This window comes from Cucumis sativus, chromosome 2, assembly GCF_000004075.3.
Source record: "Cucumis sativus cultivar 9930 chromosome 2, Cucumber_9930_V3, whole genome shotgun sequence".
Lineage (NCBI taxonomy): Eukaryota > Viridiplantae > Streptophyta > Magnoliopsida > Cucurbitales > Cucurbitaceae > Cucumis > Cucumis sativus.
This window is the reverse complement of record NC_026656.2, coordinates 13,763,569-13,781,482: the sequence shown is the minus strand read 5'-3', so window position 1 is coordinate 13,781,482 and position 17,914 is coordinate 13,763,569. Positions and strand designations below refer to the sequence as shown.

Sequence of the window (17,914 nt, the reverse complement as noted above, 5' to 3'; positions counted from 1 at the left end):
AAACAGAGCAAAATACCAACATGGGAAGTTGCAAAAATTCCCATCCACAAATGTTAACATCTTAATTTTTCTACAAAGGTTGTGTCTTATCTCAAAATACAATGTTACCAAACTTGTAATCTTACCTTTTTAATGTTCTAAACAACAAACAAAAAACCCAACATATTATTCGACTTTATTTTTCATACAATTCTGTCGCATCTGAAGTTTCATGGTCTCGTGTAATTTGTTATATACAGTTGAAAAACAATGTAAGAATGGATGGAGAGAAATTCAAACCAAGAACTACTCCTTCATCGCCCACTAACCCATCTTATATTTTAATCGAACTATTCTTGAATTCAATTAGGAAAAAGAAATAGTATTTCTAGTGATGTGAAACCATCAAAAAAGTCATATCTTTAAAAGTAGTACTTCATTTTTAATTCTTGAACAATTAATTCAAGTCAATCAACAATCGAATTACGTCAATTATCAAAGGTACTAATTTTTCAACTTTAACATAACTAGCTAACATGACTGAAAAAGAAATTATCTTTACTTTAAATGCATAATCGATCCAATCCAATCGAGAAACAAACAACCGTACTTGTGCGTCGTGTTATATCATATGGGTGTTGTGTTATATCATCATATGGTGTATTTAAAGTGGAAATAATGAATAAAATGTTGAAACATATATTGATTGGATGTGAATAATTGGATGTGAAATAGAATAAGAAGAGAAGGGTTTAGAGAGAAAAGTATAAAGAAAAAGTAGGGATATGGTGGAAGGTGTGGGACTGAGTATGAAGGTGATGGGAGTTTGCTCTTCAACTTCAATAAATGAGGGGACCTCTTCATGCAATTTGATAAGAAAGGTTGTATTTATGATCATCACTTCTTTCAATTCTATTCATATACTTCAAACTCAAATCATTATTCTTTTCTTAAATTATGTATATTAAAAAAAGTAAGTGAGTCTGTTTTTGGATTGTTGTCGGCCTCTTTCTATCCATTCCAAAATATTTATAACAAAATTTTGAATTTTATCTACGGTCCATGTATTTTACTTTCATTTTGAAAATATCTCGAATGCTTCTTTCTCGTTTTCAAAGGTAGTTTGATATATGTAAGTAGTAGGTTTTATATAATACTAATCGGACAAAATTTTAACGATGAAGTTTGAAAGATGCACAGTGTTATTTAGGTTTAAATAATAATAATGATAATGAGTGATAATTGATTTTCTAATTGTCTCGTTTATGCTTAGTTATCATTTGCTTTCAAATGTATAGACCATATTAATCAAATGGTCCATTATTCTTCTTATCATTATTATTATTTCCAACCACTATTCACCTAATTTTTGGCTTACATGTTCTTCAACTTTAACCGATTGCTACCCAACTTCTATTTTTTCAAAGTAAATTGTTATTCAATCAACGGTTAATGTTATCATATTATTTTTTTTAGAGTAATGAATGAAAAAATATATTAGATATCATAGTCTATCATTTACGATGGTAATAGAGGAAGATAGAATATTCTATGTGTTTATTTATATCATGATAGATATAAATAATAGTCTATCTTGACTAATTTATCAGGATCCATTATATATATATATAGATATTTTGAAGTTTTATTGCTTAAAAGAATATTTTTCGTTAATCACTCTTGGTTTGATTTCAATTATAATAGTTTCAAATGTTTAAATTGAATTAGTATAAAAATGTCATTTTATTATACTTTCATTTCATAAAATATCATTATATGAATCAGTATAAATTAGATTCATATACTTCCATTTCAAAAGTGTATGAATCTAATTTTGGAGCAAAAAGACTAAAATTAGCATTTTTGTTCTTTTATAAAAAAATAATTGTTTTTCATCCTATCAATTACTAATCTTAATTAACTTTTAATTTTATCAATTTAAATTTTAAAACATGAAAATTCAACGTACGTTCTTAGTATAACCTAGGTCGACCTTTTTTACAAATACGTCATTATAGTTTTAAGAAGGGTAAGTTAATCTCACTCTCAAATTCTAAAGCTCCCAACTTAAACATCAAAGCTTTCTTATTATTTTTCTCCCTCTAAATATATTTTGATATAAATTGTTAGGTGTATTAATATAATTAGATTATTCTTAGGAGATATTATTCTTAGGAGATATTATTCTTAGGAGATATTATTCTGGAGATATTATTTGATATTATTTCCTTAAGTGTATTTCTCTATGGTTATATATAGGCTTGTATCTCTATTAAGTAATTAATGAAATATAGATTAATTCCATAAAATCAACAAGGTGAAGGATAGATTCTTTCCTATCTAGATTTTGGCACTAACAATCTCGATTTAACCTTTGATATTTGACTTAGAGCTCAAGTGTATATTTAAAATCGTAAAAGTAATATACATTAAACATAAATATTTTTGGGTTGCTCGTGTTACTTTGGAATAACTTTTCCTTTAACCTAATAAACTAAATTTCAAACAGATAAAAGTTAGAGAACTGTTTCAATAATAGTAAGTTAAAAGGTTATTTCAACTTTACATCTTTCTCCTCGTCCTCCTCTAGGGTCTATGTTCTAAGGGCACAACTAGGGCATGCTCTTGTCCGAAAATAATTGTCCTATCAAATTACATAATTTGGATTCATCAATTCATTCAATAACAAAATTTCTAAAAAAATCAATCTATTTATGATAGACCAAGATAAACTATGGTAGTCTTTTACGATTCAACGATATTTTGTAAATATTTGGATTTGTTTAGTTATATTATAATAGCAATAATTAATGTGAAGTGTGTATATTTTGTTGGGTCCATGAATTTTGTTAGGGAGAATGTTAGCCACAAATGGAAATGAACATCTCCCAAAAGCAACCAAACCTAAAGGGCAAATTGTCCCCATCCCACATGGGTATGCTTTTAGTTTAATATGAAATTTCATTTGGCCCAACCAACTGGATTATTTTGTTTCTTTGAAGTGATAACTTCAAATGGTATCTTTTTTCTTTTATTTATATTACCAACAATGACAATACTATTCAACATCTTTCTTTTTCTTTTTAAAATTTTGTTTTTCTTGATTTTTCCTATGGATTTTTTATGTATCATTGCATTATTAACATTGTGGGAAACAAATGTGGAAATTTACAAACAAGAAAGCGATATAACAACGAGATCAAACAACCATTTGTTAAGTTTAATTTAACACATTTCTTTTCGCTCGTTTGGAATAGATAACTTTTGCAAATTTTGATGAATCTTCATTATAGCTTAGTTTAACTTTTATTAATTCAACACTATGCAAAGTGGTGGAATCGAAGCTCTAATATCTCGATCGATTATACAGATAGTAAATAATTACAGCCAACTTTGGTGAAATAGTTTGCATTCTGTACACTAAAAAGTTTTTAAATTTGGCAATGTTTTTATTAAGCTCTGATTTTTGCTTCCTTGTTTTAAGAAGAAATAAATTTGTGTCTGATGATTTGTATTTTTTTTTATTGGAAAAGGAAGAGTATGATTTCTACCATTTTTTTCAGTAGTACATTGTATAAGTTCCATTCTCGCTTAGTTTCTAAATTTTATTATATGACGTTTTCATTTTCATCATAAAGTAGTAAGTTTAATTTTCATTTGAACCTAACTATTTACAAATGAAGAAAAAATTCAGTCTTGCACCAATAAACACTAATACATTCTTACTTATCAATATTGATAAAAATCTATTATTGTTAAATAGTAACATTTTGTTATATTTGTCAATCTTTTTAACAATTATATCATTTAAAATACTTCCAAAAGTTAATGAAAATTTGAATAATCATTAAATAAGTATTTAAAAAATGTATATTTTGAAACTTGAAAAAGACCAAATAGTACCTCAAGATAAAAATAAAACATTTGAAAACATAAAGATTAAATTAGCAAAGTGATCTTAGCACAACAGACATACTCTTCTATAAAAAAAAATTAATCATCTGAAAATTAAACACAAACTTTAATGCAAAAGTGTAATATTTAAGGTAAAGATATGAAATAGAAACTCAACAGAGAACCTAAGAGCCAACAAGGTAAATATTTTTCCACTCTAAATTTTCGTTCTATTTGGCATTTGCATGGCAGATTGATTATGAAGATTAACAATGTGCATTGCCATAAATTTTTTCTAAACTTATCTTGTTGAAATTAGGGGGAGCGTTTGTATCACTGGAACTGAATATGGTTATTGAAATTATGATTACGATAGAGATTTGCTATCTAAAATCAAGATTACTTTTCAATGTTGAAGACTATGTTTGAGATGGGTTTGGTAGATTTCTTACGAGTATTTAGATTCACGAAAAAAGGAAAAACAAAGCAACTATCCATTTGACAAATATTTACATACAATGTAAAGAGAAAACAATGAAGGTAAAATGAATGGATATTCAGCATGCCTACCTCGGTTATATGTGCAAACTCAAAATGTTACTACAAAATTTTGCAACTGCACCCAGCCATATGCACTCCGATCCCGAATGCTTTGAATTGTCGTTGCAGCTAACTCGACTACTGGCCGAATACTCGCCATTTCTTTCTCTAATGTTACCCTTGCATGAACCTCCAACTGTAGCAAAAAACCATCATATTAATGCCTCCATCCATAGCTTAGCAAGTGGATAATGGCTACATTGTCTCAACTAATTAAAGAATATAAGAAGCGAATGAAGAGAGTCAAACAACCTTTTCCATACAGCGTTCAGTATCCAAAATGTGACTAAAATATGAAAGCTGCTTGTACAAATCGGCTTCTGTGTACTGATATACAAGAACATTCGTGATTAGAATCGTAACTTAGAGATAAAAATATGTAGGACTAAAGTGCTTCAAAGTTGGATGATGTAATACCTTTCTTACTAGATGCCCATTGCAGTGGGGGTAGTTTGGGCAGATGGTTCCTTTCTCAGAGTCGCCCATAACTCGAAGATTAACGGCACGTGTGGCATATTTGCAGGTTTCATCATCACACTAATATCCAAAAGATTTGTGAGATTTACAAAACTTCACTAGCAGTACAATGTGCCCCACAAAAAAATTCTAGGAGATAGAGTTTACCATCATTAAGCCATTATAATACATTGAAATGAACCTATCTGCTTGCCTTTTCACCTGTGACATTAAAAATTTGTGATATTGTAAAATAGTATATTGAGTTTCTAAATTGAACAATGTCTTCTCAAGGGACACGACAATGTCTAATTTTGGGACCCCATTAACAGGGATTGCAATACCATATTCAATCCAAAATAAATTCAGGAGCCTTCTTGCTGTAAAACCACATATGCATGTTCTAGAAAGAGCAGTACGATTGATTGTTTGTTTGGAAAAAATGGTATCAAATTGCTACTCGTACATACCTGGTTGGCAATCATTCCAGGAGTTATTCTACCCGCATTAGCTTCGTCGGGACATTTTGGACAACGCAAATTATTCCAAAATTTGGTTGTAGGTTCATCAACTAGCCTTTCTTGCTTTCCTTCTGCAGATTTGTATATGGAACTAAAGATAGGAGGACAATTAAAAGTACCAGAACAGCTGGGGCAAGTGAATGTCAGCGGTGTGCATCCCTGATACCTGTAGGTGGTTGACCAAAAGAAGCGTTAAACTTTTAAAATCCATATAAAACTTTTAAGTTCCCAAGAATTTTGGAGAAGAATAAGTGTAGGTTTGACAAGCAAGGAGTGGTTTGAACCTTAGTAGTTTAAATCATTACCTTTCTTCATCATTTACAGAACACAGGAGGGAAGTGGAGATATCACTTCGGGAAACTTCAATTGATCTGTTTTGGAACTGAAGTACAAAGTATGTCAGTGCAAATATAATATTAGAAACTTGGGGAACCTTTATTATTATTATTTCTTTTCTGATGTCGGGATGTATATACCTTTGATGAATCAAGCCCCAGACAATCAGCCAAGCGTTCTGGGCTGGTGCCCTGAATTGAGGCACATAGACGAGAGACCACTGGGTGAATCTGTGAATATATTGAAAGCATCATAGCATTAGAATGACAGTAACAACAGATCATGATCATTTGTTACAAAAGCAATTAAATGCCACAGAATAGGAAGGGGAAAAATACCTGCTGTGAAAGATAGTATTCGATGTCAATCATCCATTTTCCATCCTCTTTTTTCAATTCATCAGGATGTCTAGCCCGCTGAGCAATGCCTGTAGAACCACCAGAAGTAGACTCCTGACCAGAAAAGCAGGGCAAGAAGAAAAAATGAAAAGAGGATCTCATTGATAATATTCTACCAGCTTTCGGTATTCTTCACAAAGTTATAACCACCACCACAGTTCTAGAATTATATATCAGAATAAATATCAAAACACTTCCACAAACCTGCTCACAGCAAATTATATATGGGATCGTGTCACCAACAGAACAGCCAGTAGTATAACCCATTTGTTTTAACCTTTGTGCAACCTACATTGACCACACATCTTCAAGACAAATGTAATGGTTGATCAAACAATTTAGCAGGGGTTTATGGATTTTCTTACTTGAACATGTGGTTGGTTTCTGGCATCAGGATATGCTTCAGGTGGCTTAGTCAATGTCTTCGTGATGATATATTTCTCAAGTGCAACTTGCCCTTTCCTCATATCCTCTTGGATCTGTGAAAAAATTGCACAGTTAAGTCCCAAGTAATTCTCGACAAACAATAGTAATTACAGAGTGCTAAAGGCTTGTTTTTCTATTATTTTTCCTTTCTCGAAGCAGTGACTGTTTTCATCTGTTTTTAGGTTGTTCGGGAGGGGAAGTACAAGTGGAAAGAAAGTTGAGACAAGTTGTCATCAATTTGACATGTCCACATTTTGCAAAGTTGTCTGACAATCATTTTCATTTTAAGCACACATCCCAATTTAAACTTTAGGAACATTCTGAGCATCAACCCATCCTCCATCTTTCTTGATAGTGAAAGAACAAAGTATTCACAAGTCAACATGAAAAGGTACATGTTTTTTACCTTCATAAGTGAGTCATGTATTGATTCAACGACATCCTCGCATGACCTATAAGCATGAAAAAAGATTAATGATCAGGAAAATTTTAATTCAGTTTTTAACAAACAAATTTTTCTAAAGTTTTTAACATATAAGTTTTATTTAGAAAAACTTATTTGTTAAAAGCTGCAGCTATGAAGGTAAAAATACTGCAGCTAAAACAAGCACGCAATGTAACATACCCTCCAGACAATATTTGATTCAAGCAGAAATCACCTAATTCCTTTGACAATAAACTCCAGTCACGCCGAACCATATCAAGACCCTTACGCTCAATAACCTGAATATAAAATCAACTTTGACATTGCTATATCTCCCAATTATTTCCACATAAGATCCAAAGAGTAATACATCATAGTTACCTCGTATGGCATTCCATCCTTAAACTGCAACTTTACAGCAGCATACTTCTTTTTCTTCAGAAGCAACATTCTCTTGTACAAACCATCGAGATCAATTTCTAAGCACTTGTACTTTTTGTTAACCTGGAAAAGAAAAAACATGCAAGAATACCTCACATATGAGACTTGAGAAAATAAGTGGAAATACTTGCCAAGGAAAAGTTCTGTTGTCCTACACTAGTTTTTTGTGGTGACATATAAGCATTTGAGTAGATTATGAATAATTTAGATGGACCTGCAAACTATTTTCGAGCATTTTTCAATAGAAATTTCAAAACAAGGTTAAAGGGTTAATTTTTTTCCTTTTCTTTTTTCCCTTTACTTTATTACCATAAATTTGTGTACATAAGAAGAGTATATGAATACTGAGAACTTTCACAATTTTCAATAATATAATAATGTGATTCTTAAACAATAGATCTGTTCAGTAGGTTAAGGTTAAGGTTCCCTTTACTTTATTACCATGAATTTGTGTACGTAAGAAGAGTATATGAATACTGAGAACTTTCACAATTTTCAATAATATAATAATGTGATTCTTAAACAAGAGAGCTGTTCCGTAGGTTAAGGTTAAGGTTAAGGTTTAGATAATAAATCATGAGATTTCCAAAATAAATAATACCAAAAATACTTGAGATAAATGCAATCAGATCCACAACCTTACCTCTTGTATAACTTTTCCTGCAATTGCTTTTACTTTGCCAACATCATCCAGTCCACTGTGAATCATTATTGAATCTGTATCGCCATAAATTACCTGTCATGTGAAAGATATTCTATTCATGAGACAAGTGGACTCGGTAGTGCATTGAGATTATGCACATGCGTTCAGAAAATATAACTTGTGAGTTTCAGTGTTCAACTATGACCTCTAGGCTTAGATTATTCTTGACAAGATCAACAGTGCTCTGCAGTATTTCTCTTCCCTGCAAAATAAGCAAATAGGTAGTGTAAATGAAAGTTTCTGCTGATTCTTTTTTGTTTCCTTTCTTTTTACTTGTCATTTTTTCGTTTTATTGAAAAATAAAAAGAGGGTGCTGTCTTTGACATAATTGGCAAACACGCAAACTGAAACATAAGCAACCTTTCCCTTACCTGTGAAGTAATAAGCTCTGCTAGTGGTTTTGCATAAAACCTTGAATTAGAAAACCCTAGACATCCATACATACTGCAACCAGATCATGTAAATGCACAATAAAAAAGGATGATTAGAACAAGTCTGGAGTAAAGATGGAAAAAAAATAAGGAGAAAAATACCTGTTTGCAGTGAGCTTTAGTGCCTGCTGCTGAATGTCAAGTTGCTGAAGCTTGAGACCAGAGGCATTCTTCATCCATGACTTCACCATTCTTCTTCTCTGAACCAGATTTTTAAGCAACTGTAGAAATAAGAAGAGGAGTATCATCATTGCCTATTCTTTCTACTGGGAAGTGGAAAAATATAAGAATGTTGCTCAAAACCAAGTTAGTAAACCATGGACATATGTCGCCTGACATGAACCAACCATTCACGAAAGGAACTCTTGTGATTTAAAACAATGACAAAAGGAGATATAATATAGGTATCCGAGCTTGATCTGTTAACCTTATGAAGACAGACATGTCTAGCATACAATTGAAAGTCCTATACATATTAACAATTTATTATATCTTCACATGGAAGAGTCCAGAAGTTCTCATGAAAAATGCTTTCATCAAAGAAGATGATAGCCCAATGAATCACTATTGATTAAATTTAGTTTCTATTCCATCGTGCATTAAGATTGTACCTCAGGAAGAACTCCCGTCACTCTACTAGATGGCAGAGGAGGAATAACACCATCTGGGGATCTTTCAACAGTGGTAAAGCAAATATTATATTCCTGCATGATCAAGATACAAGTGTGGCATACGGATTACAATTTTATCACTGCATCCATGTTTAAAATTCAACTGGAAGAAGTTGATGAACATTTAATGGGACCAACAGACTAACCTGAATGATAGAAGGGTACAGACTGTTAAAGTCCAGGAGCAATACATACTTATCATATAAACCTCGCTTTGGCTCCAAGACTAGCCCACCTAAATAGGAGGGTCCCTTTTTGCCCTTTCCACTGTCAGTATTGGGAGCTTCTACATTTCCATCATCCAAATCAAATTGATCAACATTTTTTTCCTCAGATCCATGATTTGTTCTCTTTTTTACAATCTTTTTATCTTTCACATAAGATGAATTCTTGTCGGGGACAATATATTTTTTGGCATGGAATGCATGAAGTAAGAGATACTCTACTCTCTGGGCTCTAGCACCCTGAAAAAGTATATACATCAAATTAAGACTAGTAAAAGTCTCATTACATTATAACATCATGGTCAAATTGTGGAATGAAATATGCCTATAGGGGTTACCTGTAGACTTCTTCCCCAGAGGTTACCACTGATATTAGTTAACTGTCGAGTAAGGGGAAGAACACTTAAATGAAACATGAGTTCCAATGACAACCATGCATCTGTCTCACCATATTCAATCTGAAATATCAAGACCTCGTGAGAATGAAGCACTTTAAAATAAAACATGAAATCCAAAACCATCATGCACAGTGTCACCATATTCAATCTAAAATATTAAAACATTTTGAGAAACAAAAATTGAAGATTCAATTTTTTTTCTTTGTGGGTAAGAAATCAAACTTTCATTAAGATAAATGAAAGAAATCAAGGAGGATACAAAATCAACCCTTCGAATGGTGCGCAAGTAAACTAACAAAGGACTCCAGTTAAAAATAAAACCGAAAAGATAATTACAAACAATTATAAACATGGAGGCCCAAAGAGAAGTGTGTTTTTCTTTTCTTTTCTTTTTCCTTTCAAGAAATTAAGTTTTCATTGAGAAAAAAAATGGAAATAGAGTAGGCATACAAATAAAACAGCCGGAAAAGAGGGGAGGAGACCTAATTAACTACAAACGAGGCTTCAATCCAACAAAATGATGTCGAGATAAGACTACAAAATAGACACCCACAAAGGGGCATTAAACCAAGCCACCTCCCAAACCTCCTTCCTAGATCTTTAAACCTCTCTAAAAAATCAAATTCTGCCTCCCAACTCAAATACCCCGAGCATCCCAAGGCTTCCCAAGTCCTAATAATTCTGTCGTTTCTTCTCTCCCAAAAACCTCATAAAAATAGCATGAAGGCCAGCAGACCACAAATATTACAAATATTATATTCAAAACAATATAGCTATTACAACTATTATATTCAAATTGTAATAATTGGTAATAACTATGATGATTCTAAGGCCGAGTTGCAGGATATCGAATCCTCTACTCACCAGGTTCATGAGAGACTCGGATGCCTGGTACATTTTTGGAATTTCATGTGAAGTGACTTCCTTGCGGTCCTTATTAAGTTGAGTTTTTGCTAGCTCTGTCAAAGAATAACTTATCTGAAAGAATAAAAGTAAGCTTTAAAACCCAAATAAATAAACACAAATATATTTCCAACATAAATACTGTACCTCCTTCAATAGGTCACGGGAAGACAAGTACGTATCACATAAGAGTCGACCAGCAATGCAAGACATGAGTCCTGGACTTGCTCCAGACCCAAAAATGTTCCCTCCCTTTCCAAGTTTTGGCATTACAGACCGCTTAAGGCGGCCTATTTTGGACCACATGCTGCTTGGTACTCGGCAAAACTGTTATAATAGAAAAACTTGAGTAAAATTGTACTGCTTTCTAGTCATTTAGTCAGCAAGGCAACAAGGAACCACTTCTAGGAAGTAGCTTCCATGAGATCATCTAAGAAACAGTATGACAAAACTATTTTGTATGAATAGTACATGTGCTAATAACATAGGATAAGTAATGGGAGGCATCAACTTGAGCAAAATTTGGGGGTTTTAATGACAGATGAAACACTCACTTTTTTGAATAGTTTCATTTACTACTACAAGTCAGCTGTTAAAACTACGTTTATACTAAGTGAAAGGAAAAAAGAAAAATAAACTACGAACGAACAAAATGTTGAATTGAATCGTACCAGTCTTTACTGGGGGTTATTACTCATTTTTGTACTTGCTGTTTTATTTTCCAATTATTTCTAAAAAGAAAAATAAACTATGTGCATAAATTTCATAAAAGAAAACGAGAGAGAAAACTCTAGATTGCAATAAAAAGAAAAGCTATTAGCTTTTGTTTTGTTATAGAAGCTTTTTGAGAATTCAGATGCATTAAAAACCGATTTTCTGTGATCCAGAGTGTGGAGTGTTTTCCAGAGTTCTATGGTGCTTCTATTTCTTTAAGGTAGACAGCAAGCGTGAGCACTAGGTGTGGTGGAGGGGATGGATTGTCAGTTATGGGGGCTTGGGACGTTTATTTACTCAAGAGGGTTGTAACTATGTAAAGATGGTTGTCACTTAAACAATGTCAATAAAAAGTGTTTCCTAAAAAGATGATAACAATAACAATAATAAATAAATTTTTCATTACTTTGTTCATATTAATTTCTTGATAATTCTACCTGTGCTCGATGGAGAAGAACATCTAAATCAAACCCAGAGATATTGTGTCCAACCAGCACATCACTATCCAATTTGAATAATTCGATCATTAACCTATTCAACAAGGCCCTTTCACTGCAAGAGAAACATTTTAGTTAAAACTTAATACTACCACTACTAACATATAATTTTTCTAGTAAAAGAGAAATCTTCTGCATGAAACAGAATAATATTTAGGCAGTACTAATAAGTAACCCACTTGCCCTCGCAGATCAGAACATTTGATCCAGCCTTCGAATTTCTATCAGTGGACTCTTTAGCAAATCCCATAGGAAATATGCCTCCATCAAGCTTACGGATGACAGTAAAATGCCTTAGCATACCAGGCTTCTTCCATTCTGTGGCCAACATGGGACCGTCAATCTGCAATATCACGCAGTAGTTAATTTGAGTAAGATTTAATAAGGATAAATAATCTCTCTGCACGTCTTAAAATCTCTGTATACGTACGAGAGTAAAACATGCTAATTATTATTTCAATAGAGCAGTCCTTATAATTCCTACAAAGTCTCATTCATCCATAAAACTTGATTGTATGCTTCCATGTACCCAATTCATAACAAATAGAATTTTCACTCTGACATGATCAAAAATTTGAGAAAATTCAACAGTTCTGCCTATGGTTGCATACTTCCGATCAAGTTGATCATATTCCTCTGAGGCCTATAGTAATTGTAACTCATATCATTTATCAAATTCAATAGCATAACCATTAAAGCATCTAACAGCCATCGATGGTCAACATTCCTGTAAGAATGTTGGTGAATCCAATTCGCATTTTCAACCAGAACAGAAAATGATTGTCACATCAGAAGAAACATGAAATCAAAATCAACAACACTGAAAGCCATTCATAATCGACCTTTGCTCTTTGACAGCATATGACAGATGCAGACACAATTTCGTTGACACTCTGCCTTTCATTAATGATGGTCTTTATGTTTATTGCAGTGACAATCATAGGAGGAATCTCCAAATTTTTGCTTGATGACGTTGAAGTTTGCACATCTTTTGGAGAGTCAACTATCACCTCAAACTTGCACCAGCTCACCTTCATAAGAATATCATCATAGAATTAGCCTCTTTTATACGTATAAATATTAAAAAATTATGATAGAATTAAGTAATCTTACTCGTTGAGAAGCAGGACGAGAAGAAAATTTTGAAATTGACAACCAGGAGGGGCCCTTAATTTTCCTTTTAATGAGGAGAAGCTCTAAGGCACTGTATGTATCAACATGTTAATGTCATTAAAGAAGTATACTGAAATGAAAATAGAAAAACTTCACCAGAAATGAAATTTAGAAAAACTTTACCATTGCACAAATAGCTTAAATTATAAATGCCATGACACTTAAAAGGAAGGCAGAAAACTAAAAGGAGAATACAAAGAAAGATGAGAGACATGACAGGAAAGATAACACCAACATTGAAAGATATTAATACCTGCGATGTGTTCCTAAAAGAGCACAGAACAATTCTCCTTTTAGATCAGCGGGAAGTGGGGGGTGCTGCCACAAGTTTAACCATCGTCAGTAATTTCCAAATCGCAGTGATAATAAATATATATAAATAAACAAGAAAATCAAAACTAAGAGATGCCTTCTAAAGGCACCTTTAAGAACTTTAACCTCCGAAATCTAAAATTTTTGGTGTACAATATCTTGTTGTACTAAAAAACCGATATGTTGACATCTTAACTCAAATTACAAATACCGTTCGTGTGTCAAGTATCATACCTTGAATGGGTAATTAATCTTAATCACATAATTCTCCCCTGCAGGTATGTCTTGACGCTCAAATGCATATTTCCTCTGTGATGAAAATTAAAAAGAATACATAATAAACTGGTTTTTTAAAGATAATAAAATTTGGGTCTACATTAATATTTATATGAAATAAACAAAGTTTCATTAGCAAACCTTAACCGGTGTCATGCTAAATGTTGAAACATTGAGGTCTAGCAACTGCTTAGCCATTTCATTTTTTAATCCTGCAGTCACTTCCTACAAGAAGAAAGTAAAAACAAATTAACAGAAGCAAGATAAAAGAAGATGCCTCAATAAGAGAGGCCAGATGATGACAAGCATAACATAAGTTACAAGAGTGGATAATCTTACTTGCAATTTGGCACGCAGGTCTGCAGGAGAAAGCTGAGACTCTTCAGCATCCTTCTGGAGCTCCAACATCTCATCCGAATGGAGAAAAGAAGCACTTGGAATGGCATATATGCATCTTTGCATATTTTTCACCACCACACAACAACTGTGGAACGTATCCCCAGCTTTGACCTAATTACAACGCACTCTTTTCATCTGGATTCATTCACTACTATTGACTTCAAAAGTTTACTGCTAAAATGCAAAATATTTAAATTGATAGGGCAATAAATTAGCCCCCTTAATAGCCATTTGGTAGTTTTTTGAGATTAAGCTTATAAACATTAGCTCTACCCGTAAGTTTCTTTGTTTTGATATTCACTTTCTACTCAGTATTTAACTAACCCATGTTTTGAAAACTACAAAAAAAAAAAAAAAAAAAACTTGATTTTCATTTAGAACTTGACTAAGAAATAAGAATACAAACGTTCTTTAAGAAATGTGAAAACTATATTGAGCCAGCCATACGTTTTCAAAAACAAAAAAAAACATGTAAACAAAAGGTCTTAGTACTACCTTCCCAAATAGATATACAGTGCCCATATTTGCACCGAAGAGCTCCTCATGTGCATCAACGATATAGAAAGGAAGAGAGCCGTCAGTGTCGGTATCAAATTCGGATTTCTCTTCAGCCATCTCTGCTGCAGAATTAACACTTCCACTCCCTTCACTCCTTACTGCCTGCCATTCCGCAGTAGCACTCAAAGCTGGGTCTCTTTCATTGCTAATCTTAGCATTCAAAGTACTCACTGGTTCCTTCTTCACCAACGGTTCTGCCTTTGTTTCAACTTTAATTGGCATAGTGTCTCCACTTACATCTTCCTTGATCAAAGAATTAGGTAATTGCTCAACCGGATCCAAGTTGATTTGAGAATTCAAGTCCTTTGAATCAAATTCCTTAGTTTCACCATTTCCCTGGACCTCCACACCACCTCGTACAGACTCCAAATCACTGTTTGTAACAACCCTGGTCGTTTCCGAGTTCCCATTTTCAGCATCCTTGATGAAGTCAGACTCACCAGTCAAATTAAGACCCCGAGCAGTGAATCCCTCGGACTTCACGGCAGGAACAGACGTAACAGTCCTCAAAATCGGTATAGCTCCAATTTGCCCCTTTCTACGCCTCTCCCTATCAGTCTCATCTGGAGCAAATTCAGCAATCACATCATCCACAATACTATCACAACCCAATCCTTTAGCCTTATCGTCTCTACCCGTTTTCCTGAAGATGGATGAAGTAAACATCGAAGAAAGCTTTTGTTTCCCCATCATCGCTGCCGCCGCCGTTAAAGAAGAAGAAGAGGGCTTCTTCGGTTGCGTCTCTTTCTTCACCACTTTCCTCTTCTTAGGTTTGTCCAGCTCACCATCAGACTCATCTGAAAAACAAACCCCAGCTTTCGACCAATCCTCTTCCTCACCTTCATCTCCATATCCAAGACCGTCGTCATCAACAATAAACCCTCGGACTTCCTCGCGTCGCTTTGCAACGAGAGCATCATACTCATCCTCTGGAATCGTATCGTAGATAGGATTTTCCAACTTCACTTGGAAACCACCGGCTTCCGATCGACGGCCACCGCTGCGGATGGCTTTGAGACGTTCGAGAGCGGTAAGTCGGGCGGCAGCCTCAGATCCTCTGCTCCTCCGACGATTAGAAGCTGAGGGCTGTTCGTCCGCCATAGCTGAAGAGATTGAAGCTGGACGGCGGTGGTGTTAGCTTGGATTTGTTTGGTATGAATTTGGGTATCGGCGATGGCGGGAAGAAGTTGTGTGTTTCGGCGGAAAATGAGTCTAATGTCCTTTAAAATACCATTTTCTAAAAATATCGATATTACTAACTTTTATTATTTAAATCTTTCATTCTTTTAATATTTTCTCTCTCCTTAAAATGCATTTTGAATTTTTTATTTTTTATTCTTTTAAGTTTCACTTTTATTTTATTTTTAGTATAATAACTAAATTGATACCAAATTAACAATACATTTATGTTACTTTTATTTTAGCAAAAATATTTTTAAAATTATTTTAAATTAAGTCGACCTCAACTATTTTGCTCATTTATATTAAGTTGAACTTTTTCTCTCAAATAAGTAAAGACTTGAACCAAGAAAGTAATTGTTATATTTTATTAGCAAAGTGTGATGAGATTAGGAAAAAATAATTATAAAAAAAATGCAAAATTTTATACAAAATCCCAACCTCAATCTGCTCTATGATTTATCATTATACTAATAATTATATACAAAATTACAAAAACTGTCTCACAATCTGAAGCTTTGGAATAAAACATTATCAGCTTCTCATACCAAAATTAATATATATATATATATTTATATACTTTCCTCTCTGAACAAATTAATTAACTAATTTTACTCCCCAAAACTCCATCACCTAACTGTCACCCAACTATCCATGACAGACCAATCCAAAGGCTTCCCCGTCATCAGCTGCCGGACCCTACTCAACACCTCTGGCGACGAACTGGAAGAACAAAAACTCCACTCATCCGAACCTTGCCCGGAACAAACGAATTCCGGGAAATCGAAAGGCCCCGTTGGTGATTCCGTCGCCAATTCTACTTCCTTCAATGTAACAGTGTCACCGGCACCGGCGACGAATGGGTGATTCAAAAGTATCTCCGCCGTCCATCTCTTACTTGGATCCTTTACAAAACACCGCCGGATAAAATCTTTCCCCTCCGCCGATAAATTCTCTGGTACCTCCGGTACTTCATCTCCGACTCCAATCCTCATCATCAAGCCAAACATATCCGTTTCCGGTCCAACCCTCCACGCCGGCTTTCCAACCACCATCTCGACGACGGCGCAACCCAACGCCCAAATATCACACGGCGACTCATACTCACCGTCGTTTACAATCTCCGGCGACATATACATCGGAGTCCCTCTCCACTCAAATCTCTCCTCTGTTTCCACTGCCGCAAATTTTCCAGCCGATTTAGCAAGCCCAAAATCCGCGATCTTAACTTCACCATTCCCGAAAATCAACACATTCGAAAGCTTTAAGTCGCAATGAACAAACCCATTGCCATGAACATGCTGTAGTCCACAAAGAATGGCTCTCGTATACCTTCGAACGTCAAATTCCGACAACCCACCGCCATGGATTCTCAAAGCATCCGCAAGACTTCCGCCATTAGCATACTCCAAGAACAAATTATAACACTTATCCCCATCTTTTTCAACACTGAATCCATCGCCATAACAAGTGATAATCTGTGGGCAAACCCCAATTCGATCAAGAATTTGCTTCTCGTTCTTGAGTGATGAAACAGAGGATAGAGAAGAAACAGAGGATTTGACCGCCATTAATGGCGGGAACTGATCGAACCCTTTAGTTAACTTTGCTAAATTGATTGTAGCAAAATTGCCACGGCCGAGTTGATCCCCTCGAATCCACTCCATTGATGATGAAACTAAGGATGAATCTAAATGATGTTGAATTGAAGAAGGGATTTGAGATTTTGATTTTCTTGGGGAAGAAGGTGAAATTTAGACTTTGAGATGGGAATTTAGAGTTTAAAGATTAAAGATCGTGAAAAAATAATAATTCCATAAAGGAAACGGGAGTGTTAAGACGAAGATCTGTTGATTTTATATGGAAAGAAATAAGAATTTGAACAGAAGTATTTATGGCACATGATCTTCAACCGAGATTTTTGGCTTCTTTATTTATTTTATTTTATTTTTCATTATTTACATTGAATTCGCGATTTTAAGGATAGTTCTCATCATTCAA

General features: G+C 34.0%; 2 protein-coding genes across 2 annotated transcripts; both read right to left on the bottom strand.

Moving 5' to 3' along the window:
- Positions 1 to 4,252: 4,252 nt before the first annotated feature.
- LOC101211201 (DNA polymerase alpha catalytic subunit) lies at positions 4,253 to 15,952 on the bottom strand. The gene is made up of 31 exons (XM_011651019.2): positions 14,672 to 15,952; positions 14,117 to 14,287; positions 13,919 to 14,002; positions 13,736 to 13,810; positions 13,443 to 13,507; positions 13,130 to 13,220; positions 12,859 to 13,047; positions 12,196 to 12,359; positions 11,957 to 12,071; positions 10,953 to 11,132; positions 10,767 to 10,880; positions 9,843 to 9,962; positions 9,427 to 9,744; positions 9,221 to 9,313; positions 8,712 to 8,830; positions 8,550 to 8,622; positions 8,324 to 8,380; positions 8,119 to 8,211; positions 7,416 to 7,538; positions 7,236 to 7,333; positions 7,017 to 7,062; positions 6,550 to 6,663; positions 6,389 to 6,472; positions 6,125 to 6,238; positions 5,927 to 6,016; positions 5,756 to 5,832; positions 5,400 to 5,616; positions 5,098 to 5,151; positions 4,891 to 5,010; positions 4,726 to 4,800; positions 4,253 to 4,609 (listed from the first exon to the last, which is right to left on the bottom strand). Exons 1-31 carry the CDS (start codon positions 15,833 to 15,835, stop codon positions 4,463 to 4,465), a joined length of 4,644 nt encoding a protein of 1,547 aa, XP_011649321.1. The 5' UTR covers positions 15,836 to 15,952; the 3' UTR covers positions 4,253 to 4,462.
- Positions 15,953 to 16,316: 364 nt separating this feature from the next.
- On the bottom strand, positions 16,317 to 17,879 carry LOC101214756 (mitogen-activated protein kinase kinase kinase 17). Its single transcript, XM_004149663.3, has one exon. The coding sequence runs from the start codon at positions 17,578 to 17,580 to the stop codon at positions 16,543 to 16,545; it is 1,038 nt and encodes a 345-aa protein (XP_004149711.1). The 5' UTR covers positions 17,581 to 17,879; the 3' UTR covers positions 16,317 to 16,542.
- Positions 17,880 to 17,914: the final 35 nt, after the last annotated feature.

Excerpts from the sequence above, each read along its gene's own strand:
- LOC101211201 (XM_011651019.2), bottom strand. The coding sequence starts at position 15,835 with ATGGCGGACGAACAGCCCTCAGCTTCTAATCGTCGGAGGAGCAGAGGA. Across the intron at positions 13,221-13,442 it reads CTTTTAGGAACACATCGCAG|TGCCTTAGAGCTTCTCCTCA; the intron begins GTATTAATATCT and ends TGATACATACAG. Across the intron at positions 10,881-10,952 it reads CCCGTGACCTATTGAAGGAG|ATAAGTTATTCTTTGACAGA; the intron begins GTACAGTATTTA and ends TTATTCTTTCAG.
- LOC101214756 (XM_004149663.3), bottom strand. The coding sequence starts at position 17,580 with ATGGAGTGGATTCGAGGGGATCAACTCGGCCGTGGCAATTTTGCTACA.